The sequence below is a fragment of the Triticum aestivum genome, chromosome 4B (genome assembly GCF_018294505.1).
Source record: "Triticum aestivum cultivar Chinese Spring chromosome 4B, IWGSC CS RefSeq v2.1, whole genome shotgun sequence".
Taxonomy (NCBI): Eukaryota; Viridiplantae; Streptophyta; class Magnoliopsida; order Poales; family Poaceae; genus Triticum; species Triticum aestivum.
In genome coordinates, this window is record NC_057804.1 from 164,631,116 (window position 1) to 164,651,384 (window position 20,269).

General features: G+C 46.2%; 2 protein-coding genes across 3 annotated transcripts; both read right to left on the bottom strand.

The window, feature by feature from the left end:
* Window positions 1-241: 241 nt before the first annotated feature.
* On the bottom strand, window positions 242-7,767 carry LOC123090039 (uncharacterized). Its single transcript, XM_044511528.1, is given in 5 exon segments — window positions 242-437; window positions 5,606-5,688; window positions 5,964-6,401; window positions 7,089-7,220; window positions 7,756-7,767. Coding segments are annotated over 5 exon segments (861 nt in total).
* A 408-nt stretch (window positions 7,768-8,175) lies between these two features.
* Window positions 8,176-15,061, bottom strand: LOC123091605 (ankyrin repeat domain-containing protein 17). 2 transcript variants are annotated; one of them, XM_044513170.1, is made up of 11 exons: window positions 14,757-15,061; window positions 14,481-14,660; window positions 14,157-14,288; window positions 13,569-13,708; window positions 12,333-12,422; window positions 12,047-12,169; window positions 11,215-11,364; window positions 9,920-10,006; window positions 9,007-9,177; window positions 8,782-8,861; window positions 8,176-8,622 (listed from the first exon to the last, which is right to left on the bottom strand). In XM_044513170.1, the coding sequence occupies exons 1-11, from the start codon at window positions 14,902-14,904 to the stop codon at window positions 8,574-8,576; spliced, it is 1,350 nt and encodes a 449-aa protein (XP_044369105.1). In that variant the 5' UTR covers window positions 14,905-15,061; the 3' UTR covers window positions 8,176-8,573. The 2 variants fall into 2 exon arrangements, with proteins under 2 accessions (XP_044369105.1, XP_044369104.1); XM_044513169.1 differs by having other exon boundaries at window positions 14,481-15,061.
* Window positions 15,062-20,269: the final 5,208 nt, after the last annotated feature.

Genomic DNA, 20,269 nt, shown 5'->3' on the forward strand with positions numbered 1-20,269 from the left:
CCTCAGCCGCTTCTGTCGTGGACACAGGAGTGCCAACATGCACGCGCTTGGAATCAGTGTCAGATGAGCGGGAATCTTCCTTGCTTAGGTTCGTCTCGGGGGCGTCCACTTCAACGCTTGCTGATGGGGTGGCATGGCTCACAGCAGCATCCTTCATTGCCAGAAGCGTTGGCAATATTTCAGCTGTCCTGGCAGATACCGACTCGTCACTCCCCAATGTACGGATGCCTGATGTTCTAGCCTACACATCTACAGCCGGTGGAGATGGTCGGCCACTGGCATCAGAGTTGGTGGGAGCGGTTGACGGTGCAACAGCAGTATTGTCGCCTGGCGCCTCAGGTACATTTGAGTTGCCCCCCGTTGACAACTTTGAATGCAGGCGTTCGAACGGGTCCTTACTGATATGCTTGGCCCCACGCGTAGTAGTCTTCTTCATCCTGCAAAAAAAATAGAGCACATGAAAAAGGTATTTAAAATGAACAAAAATATGGTTGTCATGGTAGAAAACTTAAAAAAATGAAAAACAAGTGGAAAAGCTGGTAGTTGCCATGTAAGGGGAACGTGAGTTGCCATGTGTCATAGTTAGTAGTTGCCATACAAAATCTAGCAGCAGTTGCCATGTTAGCCCACTTGAAGAATGATAGAAATGTCTGATCTGCCATGAATGCAATTTCAATCCTACGTGTGGGATGAGCTCACAAGCCAACGGTGAAGATGGCAGTTGCCATTAGGTACAGTAAAGTTACCATTTGGCCTAGATGCCAGTTGCCATGTAAAAACCAATAGGAGTTGCCATACACTTAAAAAGGAAGGAAAAATCATTTGGAATAAACAGCAGTTGCCACGTGGGGGGCGATGACAGAAGACAATGTGACAAGCTAAACGGATGCATTGGAAAATCAAGAAAAATATAGCGCTATGTCAATGAAAGCGCATGGAAAAACCCTACTTCTTGACTGCCTTCCTCAGGTCTGGCAACACGACAGGATCCCCGGTGTTGGTCATCGTCGTGCGAGGAGGTGACCTGGTGGAAGGGGTGTCACCGGCAATGGGGGCGCCTTTGTTCAACCGAGCAGAAGCACGGGTTGGCGTTGGCGCCTGTTTCTTCATAACTGCTCGTCCACCAGCTGTTGGCTCGCTGCACGTATGAGATGGAGGAAAAAAAGGTGGCAATTGTCAGACAGCAAACTCGTTGTCGCACTTGACAAAGACAAGTGCAAAAAAAGGATGAGTCTATTCAAAAAAAATAGACAAAAGCAAAAAACTAAAAATAAAAGTCGAACCTCTTCCTGGCAGCTACGGGATCGGTCCTAGACCTCTTGCCAGGAGAACCCTGCCCAACACCATCTGGAGTCCTCCCCCTCTTTGATGGCAAAACCCCCTCGCCTCTCGCGGACGTATGTTCTTTGACTTTCTTCGGTTGGGGGACATCTGTTGCATCCTTGCCCTTGTTACCACTTGCGCAAACTTCAGCATGTTCATCATCATCGGTGTCCTGTTGCACATTCTCCATGTCATCGTCGTCATCCTTGCTGAGACCAGCATCTCCACCTAGTTCATCTTGTGTGTTAGCAGGCTCTTGGGAACTGTTGTAGTCATACCGGCCATGGCAACTGGTTGGCCGATGTGTACGTTCTGGGACAAATGAAGTGAACTGCCTCGCAACCGCGTCACTGTCAGATCCACTGAGGGATGTCCACCCCTCAACCAACTTCCCGAGCAAGCCGGTCATTCCGGATGCAAACTGCCCTATTAGATTCTTAACAGGTGCCCTAGCCTGTGCACGAAACAAAGAAGCATCAACAACCACCCGTATTCCAATCACTTGCACGACATCAAAAAATACTCCACGGCAAACCATAGATGAAAATCTTTTGATTACCTCGGCAGGGCAAGACGGAGCTGAGTGCACGTCCATCCACTTTCCAAAGTTTTGAGGCCCCCCAAACACGTTGTAGTCTATAGCATGCTTGGTCATCAGCTGGAAAGAACAAAAAAAAGCTAGGACGTAAGAGAGAGAATGTAAGTCTCAGCACGAATGAAAAAGAGTTGCCATGTGTAGTGAAACATGGATACAGTACTTAGACAGCCATGGATAACAAAGGTAGTCATCTCTTATGAACCACAGACGGTTGCCACATGCCAAATTGTAAGCATGCCATATGGACAAAGAAACCAGGACTAACCTGCAGTTTTCCATATGTGGTGTCAGTAGCCTTGTCTGCGACAAGCACGGCCTTGACAGCGTTGATAGTCCACGCAGAAACAGCAAACTTTTGCGCAGGCGGCGGGCCTCCAGTTCCAGTGAAATCCACGGTGGACAGATCAAGACAGTCGACGTACATGAGCTGATGCAAAACAATTTTAAAAAGAAAGAAATATCAGTTGCCATCATGGGTACTGTGTGAAAAAAAAACAGGATAATATATGTTAACATGATAATCAAGTTGATGTGCATGAAGAAGAGAAGAAAAGAAAAAGTTGCCATCTGCATGTGCTAATTGCCATCATAGTGTGATAGCAGTTGCCATGTTGCTGTGATGGCAGTTGCCATCATACTATGATGGCAGTTGCCATCATAGTATGATGACAGTTGCCATATTGTCATTATGCCAGTTGACATCTTGTCATTATGGCAGTTGCCATCTTGTTATGATCAGGTTGCCATGCATGAACAAAAGTGTGTTAAAAAACAGTGTTCACAGAAAAGAACTGGTAAAAGGAATACCATTAAATGCAGTCGACAACCCTTTTGGAACATCTTGCTAGAGAATGCATCGTGCAGGAAGTCGGCAATAAACTTACACCACATGTTCTTCACATTTTTCAGATCCGCCTGCACCGCACAAAAGTTCAGGGCAAAAAGGTTGCCACATCAGAAATCAAATGGAAAAAACATCAAAAAACACTGGCAGTCACTAGCTTTACACATGACATCGGAGCCAAAAGATTGAAGGAAAATAAAGTAGTAAAGATGGATCATTCACCAGGATGGGGAAGCATTTGTTGCTTGGGCGAAGAGAAGTGGTCGGCGCGAAAACAGCTGAGATGAGGTACATGAGTAGCTTCATCTTGAAAACATCTCCATGCATCGTCATGGCCTGCAGCGAATCTGCCACTGCAGACGTGTTCGGCATGGATTCCAACCCAGGAAACAAACGGGGGAACAGCGCTTCCTCGATCTCATTATTGACCTCGTACGGGACTTTGATATGTCCACGAGGCACACCCAAAGTGCAGAACACAGAATCCTCGTTCAACGGTAGTCTTCCACGTCCCGGGATCACTCCCTGGAGGCGGGGTCGTAAATCTCACCAAGCCAGTCGCATACAGGGTTGAAGGTTCGTGCACCGGACGTTCATCATAGCCTGCATACCCATCTCAGCAGCAGCTCCCTTCTGATCATTGGTGAATTTGTCAGTCAACGCAGTCAGTCGTTCTTGGGAGGCTCTGTTGTGAATACGTTTCTTCTTCTGCAAAAAACAGGCAAAAAGTGATCAATTGTTGCCATGTTTTGCAAAAAAAGTGATCAGTTGTTGCCATGTTTTGCAATGTCATGAAATTTTAGTTTGTGTCAGACGACTGCAAGCAAGAGGTGTCAACTAGTAACATAAAACAGGAGGAGGGGGATGTGTGGAAATTTACCTCATCACCCTCTTTTCTCCGTGCAGTTGCATGATTACGCTGTGGTGGATCCATGAAATCATCATCATCATTTTGATGATCGCCACGAGCCATTCTGCTGAGATAGGAACAGACCAAATTGTCATGGTGGAAATGTAAATGCAATAGGTAAGCATCTAATCAAGAACCTAAAAAAATTGCCACAGTGATAACTGCCACAGCGGCAGAAATGTGCTAGGGTGAAATTGTCGTGCTGAAATGCAACACATACTACAACAAAGCGATGAAACCACATCTAATCAAGAACCTGAAAAATTGCCACAGTGTGTTCAGATAGCACAAAGTCTTTGTGGCAAAAACAAAAAAAAAAATTGCGCCTGCAGTACAATGAATTTGCCACATTGTACTGACAGTAGAATGGCAATAAACATGATGTGGTCAGCCAAAAACTTGCCACATGCAAAGCATATGTATGGCATCTGACACAATTGATATGCAAATTTGGTTGCCACATTATGCAGCCAATTTGCCACACTGTCCTATCTATAGAATGGCAACATACAGTGTGTTCACATTCTATTTGCCACATGAATATACTATCCAAGTGGCAATAGGCACACATGATGTGCACATTAGTTGCCGTCCAGTGTAGTTGGCTGCTGAAACTGCATTGACTACCAATTGTGGCAACTATCACAGTGTGGCAACTATCACAAATCATTCAGAAAAAATTACTTGCCACAATGAAAAAGCATGTTTGTGGCTACTATCGCAGTAATTCAGCAAATTTAGTTGCCACATGGAAGAGCATGTGTGTGGCAACTATCATAGTCATTCAAAAAAATAGTTGCCGCATGGGAAAGCTTATTTGTGGCAACTATCACAGTCATTTCAGTAATTTGTTGCCGCATGGGAAACACATTTGTGGCAACTATCACATTTGTTCAGGAAGGTAGTTGCCATACAATCATGATAGTTAATCAACCTACCAAGTTCGCCTCATACTACAGTTTCAAAACCCAACTAACTAGATCTAGGGTTCAATGGTAACTACAACGACTTCAAATTCAACCTCAAAGTTCTTCCCCGAACTGACTGCAAACACAAATTCAAACCAATGCGCATCAAACAAACCGGGAGATACGTGCCCAATCCAAAGGTAAGACTAGTGCGTGCCTCCGGACAGGCATAACCACACCGATGATGCCGCCGCGGCGGCGGCGACGAAACTGCCCAGTGCCACCAAAAATGGCTAGCAGGCGACTTCGCCGCCGGCGGGAACGCCGACGCATCGCCGAATCACCTGAATCTCTACGAATCTCGATCGAGGAATCGAACAAGGAGGGAAGGGGGGAATGCAGAAAGGGAGTGCGAGAGTTGTAGCGAGCATTACCTTCAATCCGCAGGAGCTCCGGCGAAGCCTCTCCGTTCCGGCGAGCACCACCGACGGCCCGAACACCGTCGATTCTTCCGCCTCCGCCGTCGCCTTCTCCCCTCGCCTTCTCCTCCAATGGTCTGAAGTGCGAGTGGGTTCTGCCAGTAAATGCAGTGCGGTGTGAGTAAAATGGAACCGTGAGGGGAGAGGGGACAGAGGTGTGCGACGTGTTTGACGTCAATCGCGGTCGGAGCGTGGCGTGCGGGCGCATAGCAGTTCCACCGCACGCCCCGGGTGGCAACCGCTGACCGCGGGAGGGCAACCAACGTGCGGGCGAACTGTCTCGCACACCGTACACGCGCCTCGTCCTACGTGGCGCAGAAAACCGACCGAATTATGCCAAGATTCATGCACAAAGTTGCCAACGGTGATGCTTGCATGTGGTCGAGATGGTGAACGCCCACACGTGTGGGCGTTAGCATTTCCGTTTTTCTTTACCTGCCGTACCATTTTGACTTAGATTTGCTTAAGTCTCGGTGGATAGAGACCTAGTCCCGTAAAACCGTCCGTGAGTTTAGCAGTACAGGTTTTATGCTTCCTGTTTACCGGTGTTGACCCGACTCGTGCGGCCGCTGCTCAACCGCGTAAGCACCGTCGGATGACTCCTGGACAGCCACGGCATCCCTGAACTTGGCATAGGGCATGTACAATGGTTCTATCTTAAGAGTGCCACGTAGGATAAATGATGAGGTGGAGGAGAGAGAAATCATAAGAGAAGGCTTGTCTTATCTTATTTAAGAGAAGACAAGAGATGATCTCTTAGCACAGTTTGTCTCACCATATTTTTAGGAACAACTAATTATTGAAGATAAGGCTAAGAGATGACCCATTGTAGACATGTTTTCTTGTCATTTCTAATTTACATGCAAAACTTAAGATAAGACTATCTTATCAACCATTGTACATGCCCATAGATGTCTCCCTAGTAGAAGCTCCACGTCCTTCACACCAGCACCAGCAACACGAGCGCGCCGCCCACGGTGACGGCCGTGACGATGAGGAACGACTCCCTGAAGCAGCGCACGCCCATGCACGTCCTGCTCTGGCCGTTCCCGCGCTTCCTCGCCGCCTCCGCGTCGTAGAGCCGCCCGGCGACGCACACGTTGAGCACGTAGGCGCCCACGGGGCTGGCCGCGGCGCCCAGGTTGTAGAGCGTGCCGTAGTACCTCAGCCCGAACACCTCGGAGATGATGGCGTAGATGAGCGGCCACTGCGCGCCGAAGCAGAAGCCCACGATGATGGAGAAGGCGTAGAGCGACCGCGGCACGGCGAGGGCGATGAGTAGGTGGCCGGCGCAGGAGAGGAGGAGCACCAGCGTGAGCGCGAGCGGCTGCGGGTAAACCTGGGAATGGTTATTCAAAAACCGGGTGAAATGGTTTGGTTTTTTACTTTGGGTTTGATTAGTTCAGGTTTTATTGGGCCGAGTCTTTTTTAGTTTGGTTTTGGTTTGGGTATGTGGAGAAACTAGTTTGGGTATAGTTGGTTATGGGTTTAAATAGTTTGGTTATTAGCGGCTATAAACTACGGGTTCAAACCAGTTCTGGGCATTGGTTATGTGCAATAACAAACGACGCACCAACAATGAGTAGTTTTAATCCGTGTGCACGCTGCGATGCACTTTGTAATTCCGTGTTTTGGGGAAACACCACATGAAAATCGGACATGTCTGCTTGTGCTTTGGCTAAGGAATTAGGTTTAATACACTTATTAGTGAGCTTTTCAGTGGTGGACATTGTCTTTTGCCTCTTACTGTCTGCCGACTGTATCTCAAAGATAACTTTGTTCCCAAACTGTTGTAGATGCACTTATGTCTGTTCTATCTCATTTACTTCTTAACAAGTCAATTTGTGTAATCAGATGTACATTGAGTCAAACCCATAGTTATGTATTGGGTTTAAATTGGTTTGGGTGGAAAAAATACTGGTTTTAGTTTTGGTTGGGCTGAAAATGATATTAAACGGTTATTGTTCAAGTATGGTTTTGAGAATACGTATACGGGTATGGTTCAAGTATAGTTTAAGTATGAAACCATTCTCAGATTTAGCTGCAGGATGCCGTGCCGCGCCAGCAGGGCCTCGGACGCGAACCCGGCCGTGACCCGCCCGGCGTAGTTCCAGACGCTGACGAGGGAGACCAATGTGTTGATGCTATGCGCCACCACCTGCGGCAAACCGCAGTGTCACCACCTCCGGCTCCGACACGTCCGCGCCGCCGCCGGACACCATAACCATTGATTAATATTGGCGCCAACAAGATCCTCCTCCGCACGTACGATCGCAGTAGAGTTGGTGCGTATGATTCACATGAAATGTGTTTTTGATTGATACTACTGGTAGTTTGTTTGGTCAGATTAATGAAACTGTAACGTACTGCACTAGTATGATACTGCGATTTTCGAGCGATTTGATTACTAGTATTGTTTTTGCCGACTTGGACAACGGCAATAAGGACATGTACAATGGTGTTATTTTAGGAGTACCACGTAGGATAAATGATGAGGTGAAGGAGAGAGACCTCATAAAAAAAGGCTTGTCTTTTCTTATTTAAGAGAAGACAAGAGATGATCTCTTAGCACAATATGTCTCACCACATTTTTAGGAATGACTAGTTATTAAAGATAAGACAAAGAGATGATCCATTGTAGACTTTTTTTTTTGTCATATCTAAATTACATGCAAGACTTAAGATAAGACTACCTTATCAACCATTATACATGCCCTAATCAACTTGTAAGGATTAATCTTCTCTTCTTTTTTTGACGGGAAGAACGATTAATCTTCTCTTGGTGGGAGGCCGGCAACAGACCGCACCCATGATTTTCTTTTCATTCTCTTTTTTTTTTTGCGAAGACATCCATAAACCCTTGTTGATGAGACGAAAGGGTGAACAGTACGGTTCACAATAAAACAGTGTAACTCGAGACTACAACTCGCGGATTACACTGGTACTAGTGGTATCCATACCAAATGCGTTCACATGTCCGGTAATCTTCCATCCATGTACTCCCTTGTTCGAAAAAGCCTTCCCAATCTTATCCCTCAAATGAATGTATCTAGCATCAAATGGGGGTAAGTTTTTTTCAGACGAAGGGAGTAAGTAAAGAGAGGCAAACACAGTACAAAAACGGAAACTTCATTTGCAGATCGCCCTCAAAAGGCGATCCGGCGAGGGGCTCAGACGATAGATGGTCAGCAAGAACAATCGGAAAAGCTAACAACATTTAGATTTAGTTCAGTAAAACTGAAGCACTTCTCAGCCCTCTCACGCCCTTAAAACAGTTTGGCGTCCCGGCCGGTCGTTTCTGGCAGCTAGCTCATGGTGATTAGCAAGAGGACATCTAACAATTAACCTAACCGGCTACATGTCAAATTCAGCCAAACAGGGCACCTTCGTTTCTTCAGTGAGTGGACCAAATCAAGTGCATGCTCACAAGTTTCTGGCAAGAGTATATATCTGGTATCTACTTCTACTTGCAGTAATCGCCGGTGCTGGTCCAGGCGTCCAGCTAGGCTAGCTAACCTTTTTTCCTTTTGCCACATATCTTCATGGACTCCAAGGCCTCCCTGCATATTTCAGTTCAGTTCCAACTCTAAGTAAGTATGGTGTCTACAGGGCAGGCTGTTCTAACTGAAAGATCACCGCGACAAGGAAGAAACATCATTCACCATCCATGGTTATCACAGTAAGTATAAAATGTAGCCCAACAGGAAGAAAGAGGATACCGTAAACCGTCTTCCATCTCGGCGTTCCCAGGCTCCAACTTAAGACCATCAAGAAATGCACCACATGCCTTTTCATAGTCCTGAAGACAAGGAGTTTGAATTGTACATACAGCATCAAATACGATTCTGTTGCCACAGAAAATAACACAACTTGTCTACTTGCTCAAAACGGTTTTCCCACACAAACAAGACACACGACTCATCTAAAAAAACATCGCATCTCACCTTCAGTAGCATCAGAGCAGTTCCTTCACGGTGGCAGCCCTTGGCCCAGCCAGGTCGCATCATCCTGCAAGCTTGAGCATCCTTCAGGGCCTGCGTCCCATTACCGAAGCGAATCCAGCATAGGCTACTATTTGAGCGCAAGGTCGCATTAAAAGGGTCGAGCTCCATTGCCTACAACAGCACACAACAAGCATCAGCACAATTCTGCACAATGTTTAAGATTTGCCAGCAAGAAATCTGCCGTGCTGGATGAATCACTAAAACAATTTGAATTTTAATAATATATACGCATGCAGTAAATACAAGTCATCAGTGACATGATTAGCTTCCATAAGCATGTGACAGGATATCTGCTCACCCATGCCATGCATACGTTAGGTATATTATATATCTCATCTCCCTATCAGATCGGTCTTTTGGGATAGTTGGTTGATAGGTATATATCTTAACATAAACCAACTCCGAAACAATTCTATTATTGTTCCTGGACTTCATTGTGGTGTCAACTTCTTCCTTCATGCCCAGCCGCTAGTATTGGTCTCATGTGTCCAGTGTCAAATTCTATTTCCCCTACACGTATGTGCTGCTGTGTGGCCTATGTCCACAATGATGAATTGAATTACATGCAATGTATGATCTGTTCTACCACTGATCCAACTGCGTCATCAATAAAAAAATGCATCCTAAGAGATTACAAAAATAACAACGTGACAGGAAGGGCTTAGAGGAGCAATCTCTAACTAGTTCACAGCATTAGCACATCTGCAAAGCCCGCAGAGAGCATAATTTCCATCACACATGCCATTCCACGGAAGGAACAGAAAAACAAAACTAAAATGCACTATAGTCTTTCAACTTGTCCTAAGCATTCAATGAGTCCATAAACTAGAACAAGCAAGATGCAAGAATGTACCTCTCCATAAATTCTTGCTGCAATAAGATAATTCCCATTCTTGAATGCCTCATGTGCTTTAGATTTTGCACTAGCAAGCATAGTTTTCTGAAACATTGAGAACAGTCAAATGAATAAAGATTCAGTATCACATGTAATCCCTTCCCACATGCTCAGTAGAAAAAAAAAATCTCCTGAATATACTCAATAGTTCTATCACTTGTGAAATGGCCATGAATATTTTTACTCGAATGCAGTATCATATGTAATCCCTTCCCACATGCTCAGTGGAAAAAATAATAATCTCCTGAATATACTCAATAGTTCTATCTCTTGCGAAATGGCCATGAATATTTTTACTCAAATGTTGAACCTCCTGTCTCCCAGATAAAATAATATTAAAAGTCAGTGTCAGCAGTTGAAGAATTGTTTGATTCATTTCATTTCCACATGTTTCTACTGGCCTAACTATCAATATCACTGATAGAACTCGGTTGTCTCTTTTGTTTCAGATATACAGATCACTGATTGTGGTCTTTGGAGTGAGGTATTAAACAACATTACTGATTACTGCATCTTCCATCCACTACAGAATCCATAACAAAAACAATGAAGCCTTTACTCCAAAGCAAGTCGGGATATGCTAAGGCTACCGCTACAGAAATCCCACAAGACCACAATCTCATCATTAAAAACTAATATTTTCACTTGCCCAATTCCCTGTACTTTATTTTAATTTAGAATCTTAAATGCACATCTCGACCCAAATTGGGCCAAAATCAACACTGGGGTTAATCCTGGCTAGGTTCATACTTACAAAAATTTAAACTTCACAAGAGTTCGAAACACATAGGTGTGACAATAAACCACAATCCATGTTGCATGCCACAGAATTAACACGTAAAAGATTAAAGTGTGATGTGCCATCAAAAAGTCATGTGATAAGGAATATCGAGTTGACCAGTTTAACAGAACAGGTAAGTTAAATACATTTAGGATCCTTTCAACTAAATCTTATTGCTCCGAAATGAGTTGGCATGCAATACATGTGACACATTTTTGCTTACCGGCTCATAGCTAACCCATTGCAGCAAGACAACTGGCATACTTGAAATTCACGATCAATCTAATTCTCAGCCACTAATCATAATTCATTACATACAGAAGGGACAGTCAAGTGCACGGTTTCAAGCTGTTTTTCAAGTTAAGACAATGAATTGAAGAAACCCCAAAATCGGGAAATCTCACAGCCAGCAATCAAGCATGCACACTCGAACCATTAATATAAATATGGTAGTGATGTTTTATAATTATACCTTTGATGAGGGCACTGATTTTACATTACCAATGATTCCATCAACACTCCAGTCACGTACTTTAGGAATACGAGAAGTGACGGGAAATAGAATTTCGACATGTTCACGCATACCAGAACGTGCAGCAATTTCTATAGGAGTGTGCCCATACTGCCAAGACAACAAGCAAGATTAACTTCACTTGATATTTGACAAAATAAAATGACGAAGCAGCCGAGAGCATGCAAGGTATGTAGACAACCATTGAGCAGACATGGTATAAACTTAAATACATTCTAGAGATTAGGATAAATCTGGCGCTTAGTTAGCATGATCTGTCAAGAACAACATTTATACTAATACCGAATTGTTACATCATAATACTATCCCAAGTTCCCAACAATTTCCAGGATGAATAAGATAAGAAGTAACTCCTGCTGATTTTGCAATCGCAGCTTCATTTTTTTTCTCAAAACTGATGACGGTAACTTATATATTTCATCCAACAATCCAATGTTCTTTGTAAGTTCGAAATTGGTCAAAGTTGGAACTCCAAGGTAAGTTCCTCCTACTTAGTAGATAGCCTACAGCCATTACATGCTTCTCCAAATAATCAGACAGAATAGGATCTTGAATTTAAAATGTAGCTTCGCTGTTAGGATAAATCTAAATGGACCAAAAATGCACAAAATAGAATTCATCAAGACATTTGTTTTAAAGTTTACAAACTGAAGATGGAAAACCAGTAATATGTTTAGCAATGACCTGCTAAACGAACCGTGTATTAGAATATGTCCTGCTAAGTTTGGACGAGAGCATCCATGTAGCAGTAAGGTAAAAAAAAAGAGCTTACACTGTCAGTAACATTAGCATCTGCACCAGCCAGAACTAAGCACTTAAGGATGTCAGTCGAGCCAGCAAGGGCAGCAATTATTAAGGGTGTATCTTTACCAATACCATCCACATCAGCACCAGCCTAACAAAAGATGACAGGTTATATACTTCACAAGAACAAACATACAAATTGCAATTCATCATTGTCATAACCATTTTAGGAAAATTACAGAAACTAAGTAATATAACCCTTTCTTTTCACATTAGCACAGTAACCTGTAAGTTGATGTGAGAAGATGACATACCTCAAGCAGGAGCTTCACACATTTTAGTGAGCACGTGGCAGTAGCAATAACAAGAGCTGTAGAATCAGTACCACTCAAAGCTATCTTATGCTGTTGGGAGATGCAGAAATTAGAAATTCCATATAACTACAGTCAGCATAAAATTTAAATAAGGGCTGAAGAACTACAGCTGAATCTATATATATATATATATATATATATATATATATATATATATACGGGTAATTGCCTTTGTCATTGTGAGTAGAAGCTTTTGACACAAATAAGAAATAACATAATTAGCATGTACAAACATCGCAAATTAAATGAATTAGCCTCTCATGTCATCTATTTTTTGAGGAAAATGGAAGTTGTATTGCCGATGCATTTCAGAAGAGAAGCAAGTATAGTTGAGTTACAGAGAAAGGGATCATGGCTCCCAATGGCCCTCAAAACAAACTTAAAATTACAGCTAATCAGACTCTGGATCAGGCTCGTTTTCCCCAAATGTGCTCCAGGAGATACGCAAGTGAGCCAACAGCATTTCCTGCTTGATTACTCCAAGCACATGATCCTCAGAGGAGACAATATTCTAAGTTATTTATGAAAAGGTGATATTAATCCTATTAATCCGTCTGGGAGAAGTACCTCTGACCATTCCCCAAAAATTCAAACAAAAGAAAGGAAGATCAAAAGAATGAGTCTCCAGCTCAGTAAAGTCAATGGCCAGACAAATGACAAAGGTCGAACTTAAAAGTCAAGCATGTTAAACTTCAACTTGCCAGGCTATGTCAAGCAAGAACAGTAGAAACTAAAAGCACTGCGTACATTCTATAGTCGGATTATGTGTATGCTGGAGAAACAGAGAGCATGTTACACTCAAGTCTCTGGACTCCACCTGGACACTGGTGGGACCATTGCAATAAAACAAGACAATTCAGCACTGAAAAGGAGACTACAGGTCGATGTGTATATTCGAGAAACTGAATTGGACAAAGAGCAGCAATTTCACTCATGTTACCAAGACAAGATACTATAGTTTGAGACTATGTTTGAAAACTGGAGCAGGTGAGATTAAATTAGAAGGAATGAAAACTGAAAAATACGGGTGTAACACACAAAAGCCAGTGACATGAAATAAATACAGATAGGAAAAAGTTGCTGGATAGGGCAACAAATGAAATAACTACTACTGTGGACTTAACCATTCTAGGGAAACTAGTTTGTAAAAAAGGAAAATATGAGAGTGGTGTTTACATCTGCATGGTGATCCAACAAAACCTTCACAATATCATCATGCCCATTATTAGCAGCAACATGCAGTGCTGTCCCACCATGACTTAGTCCATCAGTGTTAGCTCCTTTTGAGAGTAAGAGCTCTACTATGTCAACGTATCCTGGATACAAAGTAGAAAATGCAAGATACTGTATATCACTATTCAACTATAGATACTTTGTTGTAACTCCTTGGTTGTAATTTAGAAGGCATAAATCAAGGCCACGAAATACATAGTCAATAGCTGGAATTGATGGAGTGCACAGAATTCGGACGCAAGGGAAAGTTTAAACTTTTGAGACTTGGCTAAACTAAATTGACAATAGCATTGAAACATAAAAGGCCTCTGTTCTGCATAATGTGATGTGTATAGGGGGAAAAGGAAGGACTTTTTACATGTAGTGTATACCTTACGCCCTTCAACTATAAAGAATACCCAATCAGAAAAAATTACTGGATGTCTCACTGATATATGGCTCCTCACACAGACGCAGTACACATGGAGATGAAGAAGAGTTAGGAAAGATGAGTATGTGCAGTAGATACGTATGCATAGAGATCCATGCTACCTTGATTGGTGGCAAAATGGAGAGGCGTATACCCCTCGCTGTTGAGCTTCTCTGTATCAGCACCATGGTCGAGAAGGTAACACACCAAATACGCATTCTGACGGCTAATCGCACAGGTCAAAGGTGTTTCGCCTGTCAGGGACAACAGAGCAGGGAAGCTTAGCACAAACAAATTCAGCCCATCCAAGGAAACACCTACCCGGATGAACGAGAGCTACTCTCTAATCGACGAAAGCTATTCCCTAGTACTTATTACGGAAAGGAAAGGAAAGGAAAGGAAAGGAAAGGAAAGGAAAGGAGAGGGCTTGAAGGAAGGCGACGCACCCATCGGGCCTACATCATCGACATCCAGCCGGATGTCCTCGACCAGGTAGCGGCACACGGGCAGGCTCCCTCCTAGGGCCGCCATGTGCAGTAAGCCTATGCCTATGCCGTCCCTCACTGCCCCCAGCTTCTCGGCGAGGCGACGGCCTTCCGCCCCCCTTCCCAGCACCTTCGCCGCCTCTGAAACGTAAAACGGATCGGCGCCAAAATCAGCACGGAAACAGACAAGAACCGGAAAATGGAGAAAAAGAATCGCCGGCGTATGGAGGTGCCTACTCTTGACGAGGCGGAGGTCGCCGTCGAAGGCTGCCTTGAGGAAGCCCATGTCGAAGGTAGGGTCGGCGGAGAATGGGTTGGGTTTCCAGGAAGGGAGGCCGTCGCCGTCCAAGGCGGCAGGGGGTATGATAGGCAGCTGCGGCGCCATGGCGACTGGGTTGGTGGTAGGTAGGGTTTTAGCCAGACCGGGGCTGGAAACGGGGGAAGAGAGGAGGAAGATGGCGTGGGCGGGAAAGGAGGGAGTGGAGTGGACGCCGGGGAAGACGACGCGTGCGACGAAGAGGGTAGAAAGGTAGAGTAGTAAATGTTTGGGGCCGGAGCACCGGCTGAAGCGCTCGCTCAGTCGCTTCCTTTTCTGACGCGCGTGATACGCTGGCACGCACGTGCTCAGTGGGCCCAAACGTTTTCCTTCTCTTTTTCACTTTTTTTCTTCCTTTTTCTTTGCTTCTTCTTCCTTCCGTCTCCGTTTGATCCCATCCTGTCTCCCGCAGTACGAGCTCGCCGGCATCAACGGCGCGACCCCCTGCTGCTTTCATTAGCATCTCCTACCGCACCGTTGCAAGCATCTTCTTCCCCCAATGAAACCCACAACATGCTCCTCCACCGATGGTGCAACCGGCGACCCAAAAGCTACAACCAACGACAACAAAAGCTTCAATCTGAAGACACCGGTGCGCCGCCGCAAAGCAGCGGCCGCGTCCTACGATGGAGCAAGCCACAACCTGGAGCTGCGACAGAGCTAACGAGATGTTGCAACCGGCGACCAAGTTTGCTGGAACCGACGGGGAGGTTTGTTGGAACCAGCACCCAGAAATGCTACCATCTGAGTTCATTCTGCTAGAACAACGACGTTTTTGCTACAACCGTAGCCTATTTTTGCTGCCACCAGTGACTTTTTTTGCTACATGCATACACGGCGGTGTTGGTCGACGGCAGCGATGACTTTTTTTGCTGCAATCGTTGTTTTTTTTGGCTACGACCAACGAGGTTTTTTGCTACATGGCATTGACTGGTGGTCGTCATTCGTGCAACCCAGTGCAGCGACTGTCGACGAAAAAAAAGCTTCAATGGGCATGGATAAAAACATCAACCGGTGCGGGGAAAAGCTTCAAAGGCGGGGTGGATAAAAGCTTCAACGGGCGTGAAAAAAAGCTTCAAACCGAGGTACGAGCAATGACGCTGAGAGCTGCAGCCGGCGGTACGGTGGTGCTTCGATGGACGTGCTACGATGGTGGCGGTGGCGGCTAGGTGCTGCAACATAGAGACGTCGGGTGGCACGGTTTTGCTACGTGGGGCGGCGATGTACTGTTGGAACCGAGGAGGACGGGTACGAGGAGGGCGAGCATCGGCGACGAGGGCGGCGACCGACGTTGAGGCAAGTGGCGAGGACGCCCGACGTGTTGGCTGCCTTAAGGCCTACTGGCTATACGTGATGGGGCACCATAGCTTTTCCTTTGTTTCTCTAACGGAGCAGTTTCTTTTTCTTTGACAACTCAAACAAAGCAGTTAGCAATTGGGAAGGCTATACATGTAGATCATGCCGCTCTAACTTAAATGTATGGTACGGGCGCGCTGCGACCGGCCGAAATTTCGGCCGGCGCACCAACACGTATCACTGCCCGGGTAGAAATGGAAGGCGAGTGAATTCCCCTGTAGCAGCAGCAATATCACCGGCGGCTATTTGGATGGACAACCCCTAATGCTTCGTTTGGATGCATGTATTGAAGACCTCTGTATTGGATTGGAGTGAAATCCAATTCGGCGAGGAAACTGAAATGAAATGAATATGAATTCGTCTGTTTGGTTGTTCACTGAGTTGGCCCTTGAAATGCTAGTGAGGTTTTAATACCAAATCATGTTTGGATGACAAACTTTAGAATTGCATAGTTACATTAGAATAAATGTAAAGCATGTGTCGTTAGGTTGTGAGCATCGACATTCAAGCTCCTAAACTCGTGAACAAAATTACACACGGTAAAACCCCTAGAGTGCTCTATGACTTCATGTATAATAGCTACATAATTGGCTGAGCTTTGTTGCTTGATATCATCAATAACCATCTTGCACTCGGATGCAATATGAATCTTTTGTAAATTTGGGTCTTCGGCGAGAGCTAGCGCCTCTCGAATGGCCAACGCTTCTAGTGTTCCAGGATGCTTAATGCCCACAAAAATAATCACCGAAGCTCCCAAAGTAGACACCATCATGGTCTCGGCTCACCGCTGCAACAACACCAAAATCCTAACTTCCCGCTACATATGCATCAGGCGGAGAGAGCCATTGTGCCGGTCTTGAGGATGGCATGCGTGTGATGATCACCCTCGAAGTGTCGAGAATCTGAAGATCTGCTTGGAAAGCTACTATAATAATGTGTCCAGAGGGGGCTCTAAAAAATGTCCTCATAGATGGCTTTCCTCCTTGCTCCCCGGACTGCCCGTAGAGTAACCACCATGTGAATAAAATCGTTGTGGGACAATGTTTCATGCATAGTAAAAAAAACCAAGCTCTTTATATTCGTAGCCTGGTTTTAGCATATTTGTTCTACCAGCCCCTCCACAAATAAATTCCTAACGCTTCTTGCCATTGAGCAATCCATCAAAGCATGTCTCCAGGAATCCTCTGGTCTGCACAAAACTTAGGTGACCTAGGTGGACATATTTCTGTGTTAAACAAGATCTGTCGTTTGGCAAGACTCCACAAAAAGATACCCGCCCCTTCGCCGCTCCTCCATGCCACCAAAGACCAGGGCCACCTCGGGGCCCCCACCACGACAAAGCGCGCTGCAGGCGGTGATAGCGCACAAGTATAGGGGATCACAACAGTTTTTGAGGGTAGAGTATTCAACCCTAATTTATTGATTCGACACAGGGGGAGCCAAGGAATATTTGCAAGTATTAATAACTGAGTTGTCAATTCAATCACACCTAGAGAACTAAATATCTACAACAGAGTGATCAGTAGCACAGTAATATGATAGTTTTATAGCAGAGATAACAGTAGCAATAGCAACGGTAGCAATAACAGTAGTCGTTTTATAGTGATTGTAATAGCAGCAGCAGCGAATGTAACTTAACAAAGATCAATAAGCGAAAGTCGTAAGCATTGGATCAGTGATGGATAATTATGTTGGATGACATTCATCATGTAACAGTCATAATCTAGGACGACACAGAACTAGCTCCATTTCATCAATGTAATGTAGGCATGTATTTCGTATATAGTCATACATGCTTATAATAAGAACTTGCACGACATCTTTTGTCCTACCCTCCCTGTCGGCATTCTGGGAACCAGGGTAGATAGACTTGCCTGCATGCGGCCCACGGCATGGCCCCATTGACGGCCTGATACAGCCCATCTTCGGCACCTTCAAAGACAAGACCCTCGCGAGGGTGCAGGATCGAAAGTATGTCTAGAGGGGGGGTGATTAGACTACTTGACCAATTTAAAACTTATCCTTTTCCCAATTTTAGTCTTTGGCAGATTTTAGCTAACTTAGCACAAGTCAAGCAATCTTAACACAATTCAAGCAAGCATGCAAAGAGTATATGAGTAGCGGAAAGTAAAGCATGCAACTTGCAAGAATGTAAAGGGAATGGTTTGGAGAATTCAAACACAATTGGAGACACGGATGTTTTTGTCGTGGTTCTGATAGGTGGTGCTATCGTACATCCACGTTGATGGAGACTTCAACCCACGAAGGGTAACAGTTGCGTGAGTCCACGGAGGGCTCCACCCACGAAGGGTCCATGATGAAGCAACCTTGTCTATCCCACCATGGCCGTCGCCCACGAAGGACTTGCCTCACTAGCGGTAGATCTTCACGAAGTAGGCGATCTCCTTGCCCTTACAACTCCTTGGTTCAACTACACAATCTTGTCGGAGGCTCCCAAGTGACACCTAGCCAATCTAGGAGACACCACTCTCCAGGAAGTAAGAAATGGTGTGTTGATGATGAACTCCTTGCTCTTGTGCTTCAAATGATAGTCTCCCCAACACTCAACTCTCTCTCACAAGATTTGGATTTGGTGGAAAGAAGATTTGAGTGGAAAGCAACTTGGGGAAGGCTAGAGATCAAGACTCATATGGTAGGAATGAAATATCTTGGTCTCAACACAAGTGTAGGTGGTTCTCTCTCAGAAAATACAAGTTGGAAGTGTAGGTTCGTTCTGATGGCTCTCTCCACGAATGAAGAAGAGGTGGAGGGGTATATATAGCCTCCACACAAAATCTAACCGTTACACACAACTTACCAATCTCGGTGGGACCGAATTGAGAAACTCGGTCGGACCGATTTAGCAAATCTAGTGACCATTAGGATTTTCGGTGGGACCGACTGTAACACCCCGGATTCGATGCGCCAGGTGTCTGCCAGTTATTCGCCGTCGTTGCCATGTCATTTGCTTGCGTGTTGCATTTTGCCATGTCATCATGTGCATTTCATTTTGCATGTGTGTTCGTCTCATGCATCCGAGCCTTTTCCACGTTGTCCGTTTTGCAATCCGGCGCTCCTATGCCCTCCGGCGTTCCCCTTTTGTCTCTCGTTGTGAGTGGGTGTTAAACGTTCTCGGAATGGACCGAGTCTTGCCAAGCGGCCTTGGTATACCACCGGTAGACCGCCTGTCAAGTTTCGTGCCATTTGGAGGTCGTTCGATACTCCAACGGTTAACCGGGTAACCGTAAAGTCCTTCTCTCTTTGCAGCCCAACACCCCTTCCAAAGTGGCCCAAAACCCATCTAACTCCCCTCCATGCTCTCGGTCGTTCGATCACGGTCGTGTGGGCGAAAACCGCTCCTCATTTGGACTCTCCTAGCTCCCTCTACCTATAAATATGCCCTCTCCCCCAAAATTCCGGATCATTTTCCCCCCGAAACCCTAGCTTCGTCCTCTTCCCGCAGCCGAACACGTCCGGACCCCGCTGGACATGTCCGCGCCGCCGCCCCGTCCAACCCGCCCGCTCCGCGCCTCCCGGCCCGAGCTCGCCGGCGCCCGCCTCCGCCGGAGCTCCGCTCCCCGCCGCCTCGCCGGACCACCGCGGCGCCCCGCGCCCGCCCCTCGCAGGCCCGGCCTCCGCCGCCTCCGCCGCGGGCCACCGCCGCCGTACCCCCCTGCTCCGACGCCGCCGCGCCTCGGCCTCCCGCCTGCGCCGCCGCCCGCGCTGGCCGGGGCCGCCGCCCGCGCTGGCCGGGGCCGCCGCCCGCGCTGGCCGGGGCCGCCGCCCGCGCTGGCCGGGGCCGCCGCCGCGCAGATCTGCCGCACCGGCCACGGCTCCGCCGCGACCGCCTCCCTCCGCCCCTCACCGGCTCCCGCTTCCGGCCGGGTCCGCCGCCCGCGTCCCCGCTGTCCCCTCGCCTCCTCCGCGCCGTGCCCTCGCCGGAGCTCGCCCGGCCGTCGCCCCGCAGCTCGCCGGAGTTCTTCTCCGGCCAGATCCACGAAGATGGACGTGATCCACCAGGAGTTGAACCAAATGGGATCCCCGCGTCCCAGATATCTCCGTCCCGAGTTGACTTTTT

Excerpts from the sequence above, each read along its gene's own strand:
- LOC123091605 (XM_044513169.1), bottom strand. The coding sequence starts at position 14,904 with ATGGCGCCGCAGCTGCCTATCATACCCCCTGCCGCCTTGGACGGCGAC. Across the intron at positions 12,170-12,332 it reads GTGTGAAGCTCCTGCTTGAG|GCTGGTGCTGATGTGGATGG; the intron begins GTATGTCATCTT and ends ATCTTTTGTTAG. Across the intron at positions 10,007-11,214 it reads AATCAGTGCCCTCATCAAAG|AAAACTATGCTTGCTAGTGC; the intron begins GTATAATTATAA and ends TCAATGTTTCAG.